Below are 14,984 nucleotides of genomic sequence, written 5' to 3'. Positions count from 1 at the left end.
ATGGAGTCACACACAGTCCCCTTGGGCATTCCAGTCCATCTTGCAAACCAGGCAAACTGGACTATGTGATAAATGGTCACGTTACACCAAAAATCCCAACAATATTCAGCTTACTTCCAGTCCCAAAGGACCAGTCACTTACCCCAAGACAATGCCTGTAGCCAATAATGTAATAAAGTAACTAACTAAAGCTTTATTAACAAAAAAGGGAAATAAGAGTTATCTGCAAGGTTAGACCAGGGAAAAACCACACAGTGAAAATTACAGACACGGGCATAAATATACTGGCACCTGAAGAGAAGGGAGTTACCTTACAAGTGGAGAACCAGTGTTGACAAGGCCAATTCAGTCAGGGTGGATGTGGTCCACTCCCAGTAATTGATGAGGAGATGTCAATACCAAGAGAGGGAAAATTGCTTTTGTAGTGAGCCAGCCACTCCCAGTCTCTATTCAAGCCCAAATTAATGGTGCTAAGTTTGCAAATAAATTGTATCTCAACAGTTTCTCTTTGACTGTTTCTGAAGGTTTTTTTGTTGAAGGATGGCTACTTTTAAATCAGTTATTGAATGTCCAGGGAGATTGAAGTGTTCTCCTACTGGCTTTTGTATGTTACCATTCCTGATATCTGATTTGTGTCCATTCATTCTTTTACGTAGAGACCGTCCGCGTTGGCCAATGTACATGACAAGGGGCATTGCTAGCACATGATGGCATATATCCCATTAGTAGATATGCAGGTGAATGAGCCCCTGATGGTGTGGCTGATTGGGTTGGGTCCTGTGATGGTGTCGCTAGAGTAGATATGGGGACAGAGTAGGCAACGGGACTTGTTACAGGGATTGGTTCCTGGGTTAGTGTTTCTGTGGTGTGGTGTGTATTGAGTATTTGCTTCAGGTTTGGGGACTGTCTGTAAGCAAGGACTGGCCTGCCTCCCATGGTTTGTGAGAGCGAGGGATTGTTTTCCAGGATAGGTTGTAGATCATTGATGATTTTCTGGAGAGGTTTTAACTGGGGGCTGTACGTGATGGCCAATGGTGTTCTGTTTTCCTTGTTGGGCCTGTCCTGTAGGAGGTGACTTCTGGGTACCCATCTCGCTCTGTCAGTCTGTTTCATCACTTCCCCAGGTGGGTATTGTAATGTCATCAATGTAGTGCAAGTAGAGGAGGAGTGCTAGGGGACAATACAAACTAACATGGCTACCTCTCTGATACTTGACACGCAAATGAGTTAGTCTTAGATATAAAAGGTAATATAAGCTTCCATAATAAACAGCTCAATACTTCCTTTAGGGCTGACCCATGCCAAGCAGCATGGGGATCTCTTGCTTATGTTTAGGAATCTTTGCTCCTCAGAGTCTAGACAGCATGAAGAGACCAGTTTCTCCTTGTCAGGATTTTTATGCCCCCTCATCTCAGAATCCAATCTGATGGGATGAGTTCATGTATAGGTCCCCCTTTCTTGGAGTGAGTCAGGAATAGAATCACCAAAGTCTCTGTCCACTGATGCTACACAATGCCTCATTTGCCTTCAGTGGGGCATTTTGTGTGCAGGGCGAATACTTTACCTTAGTTCTTCTTTTCCTGGTGAGTTACATAATTACTGAAATTTACAATGCAAACACTCAATATAACTTTATACCATGGGATACAGATATTATAGGATTAATATATGCAGCATTCTAAATACAAACACATTCTTGTAACACTAATATCTATTTTAACTATACTAACCCCACACATAAGCCAGACTGGTTTCCAACTATGCATTTATCAGTGTTCAGTGAGGCTCTGGGCCTTTGTGCCTGCCAGCATCACAGTGTTTTTAAAAATGCATTTTAAAGGTATCTGATTAAAGAAGTGTCTTTCAGTTGTCTGAATTTAACTTCAATTGATAACTCCATTGAGTTTATCATCAAACAAATTGTAAAAGGTGGCTAACAATTCCAGACTTAGATATGATATCAGTCAGCATGGGCTCAAATGTAGATGACCTCTTACAGCAGCTCCATGGTCACAAGGCTACTAACTGTTATTACCAAGCACCTGAAAACAGCATCTTTTCAGCAGCACTGTCTGTAGAGTAATGTCTAGTTATTGGAAACAGCAAGATTGTATGCGTTTAGCTAGGATAGGTTATCAAACTATAGAAAATGAGCTACAAGCTGTCAAATCCAAACTATAGACTAAATAGGTTGCATGATTAATTCCAAAACAGAAATTTAATTATAATATATCTAGCACTTTATATAAGAACGGCTATACTGGGTCAGACCAAAGGTCCATTTAGCCCAGTATACTGTCTTCCAACAGTGGCCAATGCCAGGTGCCCCAGAGGAAATGAACAGAACAGGTAATTGAGTGATCCATTCCGTTGCCTATTCACAGCTTATGGCAAACAGGCTAGGGACACTGTCCCTGCCCATCCTGGTTAATAGGCATTAATGGACCTATCCTCCATGAATTTATCTAGTTCTTTTTTGAACCCTGTTATAGTCTTGGCCTTCACAACATCCTCTGGCAAGGAGTTCCAAAGGTTCACTGAGTTCTGTGAAAAAATACTTCCTTTTGTTTGTTTTAAACCTGATGCCTATTAATTTCATTTGGTGGCCCCTAGTCTTTGTGTAATGAGAAGGAGTAAATAACACTTATTTACTTTTTCCACACCAGTCATGATTTTATAGACCTCTATCATATTCCCCCTTTGTCATCTCTTTTCCAAGCTGAAAAGTCCCAGTCTTATTAATCTCTCCTCATATGGCAGCCATTCCATACCCCTAATCATTTTTGTTGCCCTTTTCTGAACCTTTTCCAATTCTAATATATCTTTTTTGAGAAGGGGCGACCACATCTGCACACAGTATTCAAGATGTGGGCGTACTATGGATTTATATAGAGGCAATATATTTTCTGTCTTATCTGTCCCTTTCTTAATGATTCCCAACACTCTTCGCTTTTTTGACTGCTGCTGCACATTGAGTGGATGTTTTCAGAGAACTGTCCACAATGACTCCAAGATCTTTCTTGAGTGGTCACAGATAATTTAGACCCCATCATTTCATATGTATAGTTGGGACTATGTTTTCCAATGTGCATTACTTTGCATTTACAGCTTATTATAAAATATTATTTATATTAGTGAGGATGCTAATAATCATCATATTTTAGGGTTAGTAGAAGAGAAATTCTAATTGTTATTCCCACCTCTGGATTTCCTTGTTTGTCAATTCTTGTGCTTGTTTCTTAGACCATAAGCTCTTTAAGAAAGGGAGTGACTTTAGTTCTGTGTTGTACAGTGTCAGCACTAAGGGCTGTAGTGCTTAGTGAAGATGCTACCTATGCTGATAGGAGAGCTTCTCCCATTATCATAGGTACTCCACCTCCCCGAGAGATTGTAGCTGTGTCGACGGGAGAAACTCTTCTGTCGACATAGTACTGTCTACACCAGGCCTGCACAACATGCGGCCCGCGTGGGCTCATTGTGCGGCCCGCGGGGGTTGAGTAGATGGGCTCACTGTACGGCCCCCGGGCGGGGGGGGGGGGGGGTGAGTAGACAAGCGGCGGGTGAGGGAGGGGGGCTGAGTAGGTGAGCGAGCGGGCAGTGGCAGGGAATGAGTAGGCGATCCGGGAGGGTGGAGGCCTGAGGAGGCGAGTGGGCGGGCAGTGGCAGGGGGTGAGTAGGCGAGCCGGGGCAAGGGAGCTGAGGAGGTGAGTGGTGAGTCGGTTGCTGACCTGTTCTATTGATCATAGAATCATAGAATCATAGATTATAGGACTGGAAGGGACCTCGAGAGGTCATCGAGTCCAGTCCCCTGCCCGCATGGCAGGACCAAATACTGTCTAGACCGTCCCTGATAGACATTTATCTAACCTACTCTTAAATATCTCCAGAGACGGAGATTCCACAACCTCCCTAGGCAATTTGTTCCAGTGTTTAACCACCCTGACAGTTAGGAACTTTTTCCTGATGTCCAACCTAGACCTCCCTTGCTTCAGTTTAAACCCATTGTTTCTGGTTCTATCCTTAGAGGCTAAGGTGAACAAGTTCTCTCCCTCCTCCTCATGACACCCTTTTAGATACCTGAAAACTGCTATCATGTCCCCTCTCAGTCTTCTCTTCTCCAAACTAAACAAACCCAGTTCTTTCAGCCTTCCTTCATAGGTCATGTTCTCAAGACCTTTAATCATTCTTGTTGCTCTTCTTTGGACCCTTTCCAATTTCTCCACATCTTTTTTAAAATGCGGCGCCCAGAACTGGACACAATACTCCAGCTGAGGCCTAACCAGAGCAGAGTAGAGCGGAAGAATGACTTCTCGTGTCTTGCTCACAACACACCTGTTAATACATCCCAGAATCATGTTTGCTTTTTTTGCAACAGCATCACACTGTTGACTCATATTTAGCTTGTGGTCCACTATAACCCCTAGATCCCTTTCTGCCGTACTCCTTCCTAGACAGTCTTTTCCCATTCTGTATGTGTGAAATTGATTTTTCCTTCCTAAGTGGAGCACTTTGCATTTGTCTTTGTTAAACTTCATCCTGTTTAACTCAGACCATTTCTCCAATTTGTCCAGATCATTTTGAATTATGACCCTGTCCTCCAAAGTAGTTGCAATCCCTCCCAGTTTGGTATCATCCGCAAACTTAATAAGCGTACTTTCTATGCCAATATCTAAGTCGTTGATGAAGATATTGAACAGAGCCGGTCCCAAAACAGACCCCTGCGGAACCCCACTCGTTACGCCTTTCCAGCAGGATTGGGAACCATTAATAACAACTCTCTGAGTACGGTTATCCAGCCAGTTATGCACCCACCTTATAGTAGCCCCATCTAATTTGTATTTGCCTAGTTTATCAATAAGAATATCATGCGAGACCGTATCAAATGCCTTACTAAAGTCTAGGTATACCACATCTGGTCTTGCTTCCATCCCCTCTCCCAGGGCCGGCTCCAGGCACCAGCAAAACAAGCAGGTGCTTGGGGCGGCACATTTCTAGGGGCGGCATTCTGGCGCCGGCCATCATAGATGCCGAATCCGGGGCATGGGGAAAAAAGTGCCCTCGCTGCCCCAGCTCGCCTCCGCTCCGCCTCCACCTGCTCCCCTGAGTGCGTCGCCACCGCTCCGCTTCTTCTCCCTCCCTACCAGGCTTGCTGCGCGCGAAACAGCTGTTTTGCGCAGCAAGGCTGGGAGGGAGGAGAAGCCAAGCGGCGGGGCGCTCGGGGGAGGCGGCGGAGGTGAGCTGGAGCGGGGAGTGGTTCCTCTACCCCTCCCCCCCGTTACTTCCTGCACCCCCCCACCTTAGCTCACCTCTGCTCCACCTACTCCTCTGAATGCGCCGCTGCTCCGCTTCGCCTCCCTCCCTCCCAGGCTTGCCACGTGCGAAACTGCTATTTCGCGCAGCAAGGCTGGGAGGGAGGAGAAGCCAAGCGGCGGGCGCTCGGGGGAGGCGGTGGTGGTGGAGCGGAGGTGAGCTGGAGTGGGGAGCGGTTCCTCTAACCCCCCCATTACTTCCTGCGCCCCCCCACCCTAGCTCACCTCTGCTCCGCCTGCTCCCCTGAACACGCTGCTGCCTCACTTCTCCGCTCTCCCTCACCTGAGAGGGACGGGGGAGAAGCAGAGCTGCGGCATGCCCGGGGGAGCAGGCGGAGTGGAGGTGAGCTAGGGCGGGACGTTAACGGGGGTCCCGTAGGAAGCAATGGGGGCGAGAAATGCGGCACGCCAGGGGAGGAGGCGGTGCTGGGGATTTGGGGAAGGGGTTCGGAAGGGGTGGAGTTGGGGTGGGGCCGGGGGTACGAAAAAGAAAGGGGAGGCGGCCAAAAATTTTGTTGCTTGGGGCGGCAAAAATCCTAGAGCTGGCCCTGCCCTCTCCAAGCGTTGCCGCTGTCCAGAGGTGCCTGCCTTCCATGCTTTCCTCATTCACACCTCATTCATTCAACAGGGCAATCGATTACAAAGTGGGGGGGAAGATCTTATTCTACTTCTAGCAAAAAGACATTTTTCTTTTACCTTAATTATACTACCTTAGGGGCCGCTCTAACATATTACCGAGGTTCAATACTGCTGTTTTGGTGGGGTGGCGCTGGGGAAGAGGGTTTAATTCCGTGGAGCAGATGGCGCGCGGGGGGGAGGGGGGGTTCGGCGGCGCTGGGGAGGTTGTTTCTGTGGGGTGGGCGGTGCTGGGGGGGGGTGTTTCGGGGGGGCTGGGGGGGTTGGCGGCGCTTGGGGGGTTTCGGCCCTCAGTTGTTTTCTTTGGAGTAATATGGCCCTCGCCGCTTTACGAGTTGTGCAGGCCTGGTCTACACCATGAGTTCAGTTGGCATATCTGTGTTGCTCAGGGAGCTGGATATCCACACCCAGGAGCAACATAGTTATACCAACATACGTTTGTAGTGTAGAACAGGGCTGTATAAATAAGCTGTGAAGTAAAGTTCATTCTAGTTATTAAAGATTTGCCTGCTTGTCTACGTTTCACGTTTGTCTGTTTTTGTAAGGTACGTTTTTGTTTTTAAACAGAGCCAAGATTTCCTTTTGCACATGCCTCTTGGAAACAGTGGATCACAGCAGGAATCTGTAGGAGGAGGGAGAATAACTGTTGGAGCACAGACAGTACCCTCTGCAGATCTCAGTAATTCCTCTCCTTCTGATGTAGCGTGTAACTGTGAGGCCTGTAATGAGCGCAGGTGAGACTTGCAGCGAACTTAGTAATGTTGCAACTTATTCATATCTGCTCACATTTTGCTTATTAAAATAATTTTTTTTGTAATTCAGTGGTAATTCTATTAATTGGTTTTCTAATCTAATTTAGTTGGTGGATAGGCACTCTGTTTTTACTGAAGTGCATCTTTGAAATAATGTGGTAGTACAATAACCTTAGTTTGTATGCTATGTTAACCTTTCTGGCATTGTTGCAGAGAAATTTCAGCAGAGACTGAACGTGAATCTCAGCAGCTTCAAAATTACTGGTCAGAAGTAAGATATATGGTCCGATGTGTATATCGCCAAGCTGGCACCCCATTGGCAGATGATCAAGACCAATCCCTGGTACCAGATAAAGAGGGAATGAAGGAGTTGGTGGATAGGTATAAAAAAAATTTACAGAATTTTCTTATGTAGATTAGTACTGTTCCTCCAGTTTAAAGGGTCTTTATTATGAAGCTGCAGATAAAGAAATCAGTGATTCTGAATTAATAGAAGTGTATTTATCACCTCTTAATCTGTGGCCATACTTTTTAAAATCATCAATCTCTTACGTTTCCAAATATTCAGAATTCGTCATTGGAATGAGGAATCAGAGCAATTTTATCTAAAACTCCTGCATAAATATATTGAACATTGGCTTGAATGTATCATATGAAATTATTAAACTCTGATTTACTAGTCTGCAAGAGGGCTATTGATGCATAAATTATGGATATGTCCTAAAAATTCACCTCTTCAAAAGAACATGAGAAGATTAATGTTAAAAGCTGACATACTACTCTCAGCTGACATTTCCATACATGATACTTTGTCCTTATTTAGTGTATTGGATTAGAATGAACAGTGGTGAATTCTTATAACCAGGATGACAGCTATTACTTCATTCAAAAAAAAGAAATTAGTACATACCAGTGGATTATTTGACTAGGAAAATTATTGAGATTTGTAGACACTTAAAAATTAGTTGCATATTTGGAATGGGAATCTTTTTTTAGTATGATGTAGAGAAGATTAGCTTAATGTCATCACTGACTATTCATGCTATTGAAGATAACATAACCATTTGAGTGTCTTTAAACTGCCCCAATATATTGGGTAACTATCTGAATTTCTTAGCCTCGCTGGAAATGTGAATCCTAGAATAGAATATTGGGCTACTGAATATTTAAAATACTAGTGGGTCAGCTCTCCTGGTACCTGAATGACAGTAGAACTATGAGTAAGAGCTTCTGGCTGAAACTAAGGGCTTGCAGCAGGGGTCGATTTAGCGGGTCTAATGAAGACCTGCTAAATCAACGGCAGAGCGCTCTCTGGTCAACCCTGGTACTCCAGCTCTCTGAGAAGAGTAAGCGAAGTCGACCGGAGAGCGTCTCCTGTCAACGCAGCACAGTGAAGACACTGCGGTAGGTTGACTCCAGCTATGTTATATACGTAGCTGGAGGAGAGTAATTTAGGTTGACTTTCCCCAGTAGTGAAGACAATCCCTAAATTCTGGCAAGATAGGTGTGATGGTGGGTAGAGAAATGTTTTGAAGGACTTCACCATCAATTAATACCATCCTGGGAGAGTTCAAATGTCATGCAGTCTGTCTCATTCTGGAATCATGATTGCTCCAGGATGCCCAAATGATCTTTGACTATAATTGTCTGGTCAAGAGACTTCGGCTCTTTCTGTTAATTACAGCTTGCCATGGTGATCCACTTGCTTATCTCTCTAAAATTGTTCTTAATCTGTCAGTTTTTTGTTGGATCAGACTTGCTGTCAAACAGTGGATTGCTGTTTCAATGTCTGCTTCTGCTTCTATTGTGTGAGACTATCCTCTGGGTCTGAACACATTTGTTCAATTATATTGCAAGAAAATATCACTATTAGTCATGCCTTGTTTGTCATACCTTTCAGATTTTAAACTAGAGAACGTTAATGGTGGTATAGTTGTGACTCACAATTTTTTTTTCTTTGATTAAATATGCATTATATGTGTGTTTATATAAATTAAGTTTCTTTTTAGCAAAGGACATTTTGGAATTGCAGGGTGTACCATGTGACACTTCTTATGTAACCGCAAATGTTACTTCCATAAGTTTATTTTACATTTGAGGCATGGGGGTGGGGAACTAGTATTTAAGGTGGAATTATTGTTCTCAAGCTGAAAGAGTTGGAAACCGCAGTTCAAAACGATGATGATGCCCTAGAACTACATTATCTATATTCCCCTCTTTTTGGGACTGCTCTTAACCTTTGGCAGTGAGAGAGACAGGAGTCTCAAGATGAGACTTGAATCTCAGGTTTTCCATAAGCCAAGTATATTGTAGTGTGAGCCCGGTAATAATATAAATGTTTTTATAGCACTGTACAAACACACACTATTCAAAATGTTCTACAACATATGAGATGAAGGTACAGTAGGTAAGCATCTTTCCCCAATTTGTAAACACAGGAGAGGGTAGCTAAATTGCCAGAGTCCATGCAATGAGCTGAGCAGAGCCAGATTTAGGATTCAGGAATTCCTGGCTCATAGTTGCATGCTCAATCTGCTAGGCAGATCTAGCTAAGCAGCATCCTGGTCTATCTTAAATACATGTATAGCCCCAGTTACCATAGTTTCCGAGTACTTCACAATGTAGTTATCCTCAGAAGTTCGAGAAGTACTGTTATCTCTTTTATCCATTTGAGAAACTGAGGCACAGAGAGACTAAGTGACTTGCCCAAGGTTACACAAGAAATCTGTTGCAGAGCAGGGAATTGGACCCAGGTCTCAAAGTCCTAGGTTAGTTCCCTAACCCCTAGACCATCCTTCCTCTAGAATACGCTCCTAGGAATATTTAGGAGACAGTGAGCATTAAACACTATTTTGATTGTGAATTTTTGGTCACAATTATTATTCCAAAAATGCAGGCTTTGTGAAAGAGATCCTTATCAGCTTTATCAACGGTTGGAACAGCAAGCTAGAGAATACGTGCTTGAAATGAAGGTTCGTCTGCTCAGGCACTTGTCGCTGGGATCTAAAGTTGCATCAACATTATCCATACCAGGCCCACCACAGGCACATCAGTTCATCTCACTCCTTCTTGAGGAATACAGTGCACTCTGTCAGGCAGCATGTACAATCAGCACCTTTCTTGTCACTCTGGTAAGATACAAAAAAAAATTCCTGTGTGCTATTGATCTGTAGAGATAATACAAATTTGTAAGAAGTCGTGTTGTGAGTTCTTTCACAATTCTTTTGCAGATTGCAGAGTAAAAGCTTTTGTGTGTTTGGGCTGGAGAGTGGGGAATACACTTAACTTCTATGTCCTCATTTTGAAATCTAGTCTGGGACATTTTTAACAAAACAGTTCATTCATAAATGGGTGAAATTGTCAAAACTGTCCATTTGCGAGGGGCAGGGTGACCTTCTACATCATCTGAATGATCAAGAGGAAGCTATTAAACAAGTACTGCAAATGGTTAATGGGACTGACTAGTTTCAAAATAAAACTTTGGAGGAGTCTGTTCAGTTGCCATATTTTTGAATTATTTTATTTTAGACCGCCCCATATCTAGGATGGGTAGTCAGCTTCAGTGATGTCTTAAGAAAAGTATTATGAAAGCTTTAATGCCCTTTCAGCTGCATTAATTCAGATATTTTGATTCTACATATTTTCTTTTCTCTTCCCTGATCATCAAAGACGCTTGCTTGAGAAGACTCTCTCTTGCTTAGGAATTAATCTGCTCCTGTTACTTATTACAACCAAAGTCATCATTCTCTTCGATATAATCCTTTGCTACCAACCAATTCTGTTGTCACACTTCAGGTTATGTTGACAGGTAGAGAACAAGCAGCAGGCAAAGGTCTACCAGAAGAGAAGAGAAGAGAAATACAGAAAATATAAGTAGTAGAAACAGTTATTTCTAATGTGGTTTTTTTTTTCCACTTTTCTTTGAGGACTTAGGTCTTTACAGCCTTTTTGTTATGCTGTACTCCCTTATTTCTTTTCATACTATGTACATGCTGAAGACTACAAAGAGAATTTTGACAGAGTAGAGTTTGATTTTGCTGTAGATGGGCTGGAGAGGTGTGGGACAGAGTTATAGAAAGGAATGAAATGGGCAGTAAGTGGTAGACAAAAGGGAAGAAATATAGAAGGGGATGGTGTTCAGACCTCTTGGGTGATTTAAAAAAATAGTGGAGAAGAAAAGGTTCTCAGAGAAAAGGAGATGCATAGAATGAAATATTCAAAGGAAAAACATAATTTATTTGTATCGGGGGTAGCCGTGTTAGTCTGAATCTGTAAAAAGCAACAGGGTCCTGTGGCACCTTTAAGACTAACAGAACTATTGGGAGCATAAGCTTTCGTGGGTAAGAACCTCACTTCTTCAGATGCAAGTCTTGCATCAGAAAAAGTGAGGTTCTTACCCACAAAAGCTTATGCTCCCAATACTTCTGTTAGTCTTAAAGGTGCCACAGGACCCTCTGTTATAATTTGTGTTCAGATATACAAAAATATACGATAGTTGACTGTTTCCTACCCTCCCTGGTCTGTGCTCGCTATTTTCTCATCTTCTTTCCCTGCTCTTAGACATGATGCACTTTTATTAGAAATAATTCATTACCACCCATTCATTGGCATGTTCCTGTAGTAGTCAAGTCTTAGAATTTCTCTCTTGAGAGGATGGTTCTTAAAGTTACTGAGTTGCTTTACTGTTTAAAAACATACTTGACTGCAGAACAGATTTATTGCAGTATGAAAATTAAATTGATGCAACTGAAACTAGACAGTTTTTATTTTACTTTCTAAGAATCCACTAATTTTGTACACTGGTTGTCAAGAACATATAGCTAATCAGGAATTTGATGTTTTCATGTTTAGCCACTCTCCTTTCCTCCTTTTTCTGGTCTCTACTGTGGACCAGTAGTAGTAAAGTCGACATATGTAAGAGATCAAATTGACAGGAAATGCAGACTTGAACTCTCCAACCTACCAGTTTTTGCCCTACTGAAGCAGAAAGGATACTTCATTCTCCAAAGAGTTTGAGTGGATGTGGTATTTTTACACTAACCCCTTCCTTATGTGTGATTGGTTCAGCAGTTCAGTCAGTATTGAGAACAGCCATTGTTCCTCTAATAGGCTTCAGCATTCAGAAATTGAACTATAAACTGTAGTAGGAACACAGGATGTTGTTCCTGTGGTGGCTTTTTATATAGATTTCTTGGGTTGCTACAAGACCTTTTTCCTTAGGCACGCTAATATTTAAAGCTTGGAAGCTGAGATTTAACTGCAGAGAAAAAGCATAAGGAAGTGGTCTCATTTAGCTTTTTCAGTGCACATGAATGCATTTTGTTAAGACTCTACTGCACTGTTTGAGATCTAGAGAAATCCTTTTAGCCTCAAATACACACGAGTGGCTAGATCATCATATTGTAAACTTTGTAATTCAGTCTTCCACTTGGCTAAGGTCCAACCTTTGTGTGTAGCCTGCAGTATGATGGCAGGAAGAGGCTTGAACCTCCATCCATGTGGACTTAATTTCTTAGTGAAATTATGACTGATTTTCCTTCCTTTCAAAGGAGTCCAGCTCTTTGGAGAGGTTCAAGAACAAGCATTAAAGCCTTTTTGCCCCACCAGGGGATGAGACACCATACCAAGATCAAGATGGAGAGACTGTGGTCAGTACAGAAAAGTCCCTCAATCCCCAATTTAGAGGTCTAAAAGAAAAACTTGCCTGATACTTTCTGTAGGCAGTACAGAACCTGATCAACTGAACTAGGGATGTAAGCCTTCTAAAGAAGTTTTGTCAGTTTTGTTCTCCTCAGACCTATGGAACCTACCAGAAGGCTCACTTGTTTTCAGGATAATCAGGCTAAAATTTAAGTTTTATTAGTAATGTGTAGGAACTAAAATCTTTTAAACCATTTATCATCCAAAGCAAGGGAGTACATTGCTTCATTGCACACCTCAGGAGTGGAGAGGCTATAATTATGTACAGATGAGTGTTTTCCATTGTTTTCTTTGAGCAGTGCTAGCCGGACTAGGAGTGCTTGATACTGGGGTCTGACTTGGAATACATAACTCCTGTCAAGTTTGAGATCTATAAAATAAGATGACTCTGTTCTATGCGACGCTTGTATTACTGATTACTCAAAGCCATAGTGCAGGAGATTTACTTGCTGGTGTGACAGCCAGAATGCCTTCATTTAATTTTGCTGAGTGTGGGGTCTGGTGACAGAAGACAGACACTTGTGTTTGTTCCATAAATGAAACACTTGATGAATTGATGGTTAGGGGATCTCGTAGAGGGTCTATTGTTCAGATGTCAAAACTGAATTACTATACCCATAGATGTTAACTCTTCTGTTTAGAAGTACCTCAAGGTTGGAAATGGGTAGATGGTTGATAGTCCAGAAACCAAGATGCACATTTAGTATGCTAGACAGATGAGTAAGTAGATTATTGCTTGCTTCAGGAAGAACATTTCTGAGTAACCATACTTGGAAAGGACAACTTTTTCAGTGTTTTACTTAAACCTTGTGGGAAAAGCAGAACTTACTAGGAGAGAGGTATCTCCTGCTAGACATGGTAAAGAAGAACCTAACATTGATCAGGGATAGCAAATCAAAACCCCTGGAAAGGTCTGGCTAACATGATATACTTTGTCTATTGAGATAGAAATTGAACTGTGAATTTGTGGAAGGCCTTTCAACAAGATAGTACCTTCTTCTGATTTCCCCCCCCCCTTTCCTATCCCCTGACTCATCAGAAAGATGACGGGAAAAAAAGCTAGAGTGACTTTTAGAAGTCAGTGACGGTCCTGATTCATAGATCAGTGGCAAAATAATATATTTGTTAATGTTAAAACTGGCTAAGGTCTAAGCTGAATAACCCATCATCTGGGCTGGTGGGTTTAAAAGGTTACTAGCTAAAGAAATTTTCTTTCTGGCATCTGAAGAGTTCTTTAGAAATATGTTAGATTTATAGAAAATTTAAATATTTTTAATAGGAAAATGAACACTTGAAGAAATTTCAGGTGACTTGGGAATTGCACAATAAGCATCTATTTGAAAATCTGGTATTTTCTGAGCCACTTCTGCAGAACAGCTTGCCAACACTGGTGTCACAGCTAAGGTAAAGTGTCTTTCAATATATCTATCTACACACACATTAAGTAAAGAGAATAATAGTTTACACAGTATCTGTAACAAAATAGATACTTTTGATAAGACTAATGGTAAAACTGTAACTTCTTTTTTAAAAAGAATTAGATTCTGTGATTATTTTTTTTTCACTAAGCAAACCACTGAAATATCTCTTCACATTCCTCACAAACTACTTTAAGATGAGGCGTGATGAAAACATCTGTTCAGTTGGTGCACTTGCATGTAAATTGGGTTTTTCTTTTCATTACTGCATGTTTATTTAGAATCTTTAGCTGGTCTACTACTGTAGGTGCACTGAAAAACACAAACCTTACAAATGTAGAGCTCAATCCTGCAAAGGTTCACCCCTGAGAATGGTACATATTACCATGATTGGATCCATGAGTGACTTCACAGTATATCCCTGGTGGTAAGTGTTAGCAGAATTAGGTTCTCATAAGCAACCCTCAGATGATGATATCTTTAGCAGTGGCCTACTAGAACAATTACTAAGCATTTGCCACTATCCTAAACAGACACACCAAAAAACATAAATTAATGGTCATAACATATTAATATTAAACAAAAGCAATCAAATGGACAAAACCCTATTAAACGCAGGTTTCTAAAACGTTGCTGCTCCTCTGAGTTTTGCTTTCATAGAGGCCTTTAAAAATGAGTTACTTTCTTAGTCTATGCACCTGTTGTTCGTATGTGAAATTGGTGGTGTACTCTAGGAAATGCAGTAGCATGTTTGAGTAATAGTTCTGATAGATTTGTAAAATCATGTGTTTTGCCCAAATATGCTAGGAACTGTCTGTCTTGGATCCCATACAATTGAAAGATTAAACTCTCTCTTTTTAGTAACTATTGCCCTACGTTTGTCTTAAACAAATAAATGTTTTAAGTGTGTAAATGCTAAGTATTGTATTATAACTCCTGATTTTATACAGGTATAAATACTGCAGAATTGCCAATGGAAAATATTAAATCATGAGTTGGCCTTCAGAAATGAAAATTTCGAAAAAATACGTTTTGGGAGTTCTATTTGCCTTTTGGTTTTTGAACTAGTATAGGGTTCATTGGGGTCAAATTTTCATGTTCTTCTCTACAATCACGAAGGCTAGAAACTTGCTATTTTATATAGGGGGGTGAGATTCTGTAGAATTACC

General features: G+C 41.8%; 1 protein-coding gene across 5 annotated transcripts in view; it reads left to right on the top strand.

Annotated features, from left to right (window-relative positions):
* Window positions 1–14,984, top strand: part of FAM193A (family with sequence similarity 193 member A) — a 95,412-nt gene that overhangs the window by 42,540 nt on the left and 37,888 nt on the right. For 3 of the 5 annotated variants that reach the window (XM_005311208.5, XM_065598341.1, XM_005311207.5), the window contains 4 exons: window positions 6,513–6,679; window positions 6,911–7,078; window positions 9,594–9,828; window positions 13,677–13,801. In XM_005311208.5, coding sequence (XP_005311265.3) covers window positions 6,513–6,679; window positions 6,911–7,078; window positions 9,594–9,828; window positions 13,677–13,801 — 695 coding nt within the window. Of the gene's footprint in view, window positions 1–6,512; window positions 6,680–6,910; window positions 7,079–9,593; window positions 9,829–11,125; window positions 12,346–13,676; window positions 13,802–14,984 lie in introns of those variants that run through there. The other 2 variants (XM_065598342.1, XM_042845558.2) reach the window with 2 other exon arrangements.

The sequence above is a fragment of the Chrysemys picta genome, chromosome 5 (genome assembly GCF_011386835.1).
Source record: "Chrysemys picta bellii isolate R12L10 chromosome 5, ASM1138683v2, whole genome shotgun sequence".
NCBI classification, from domain to species: Eukaryota; Metazoa; Chordata; order Testudines; family Emydidae; genus Chrysemys; species Chrysemys picta.
The sequence above is the reverse complement of the archived record's forward strand: the minus strand, read 5'-3'. Positions and strand labels throughout refer to the sequence as shown.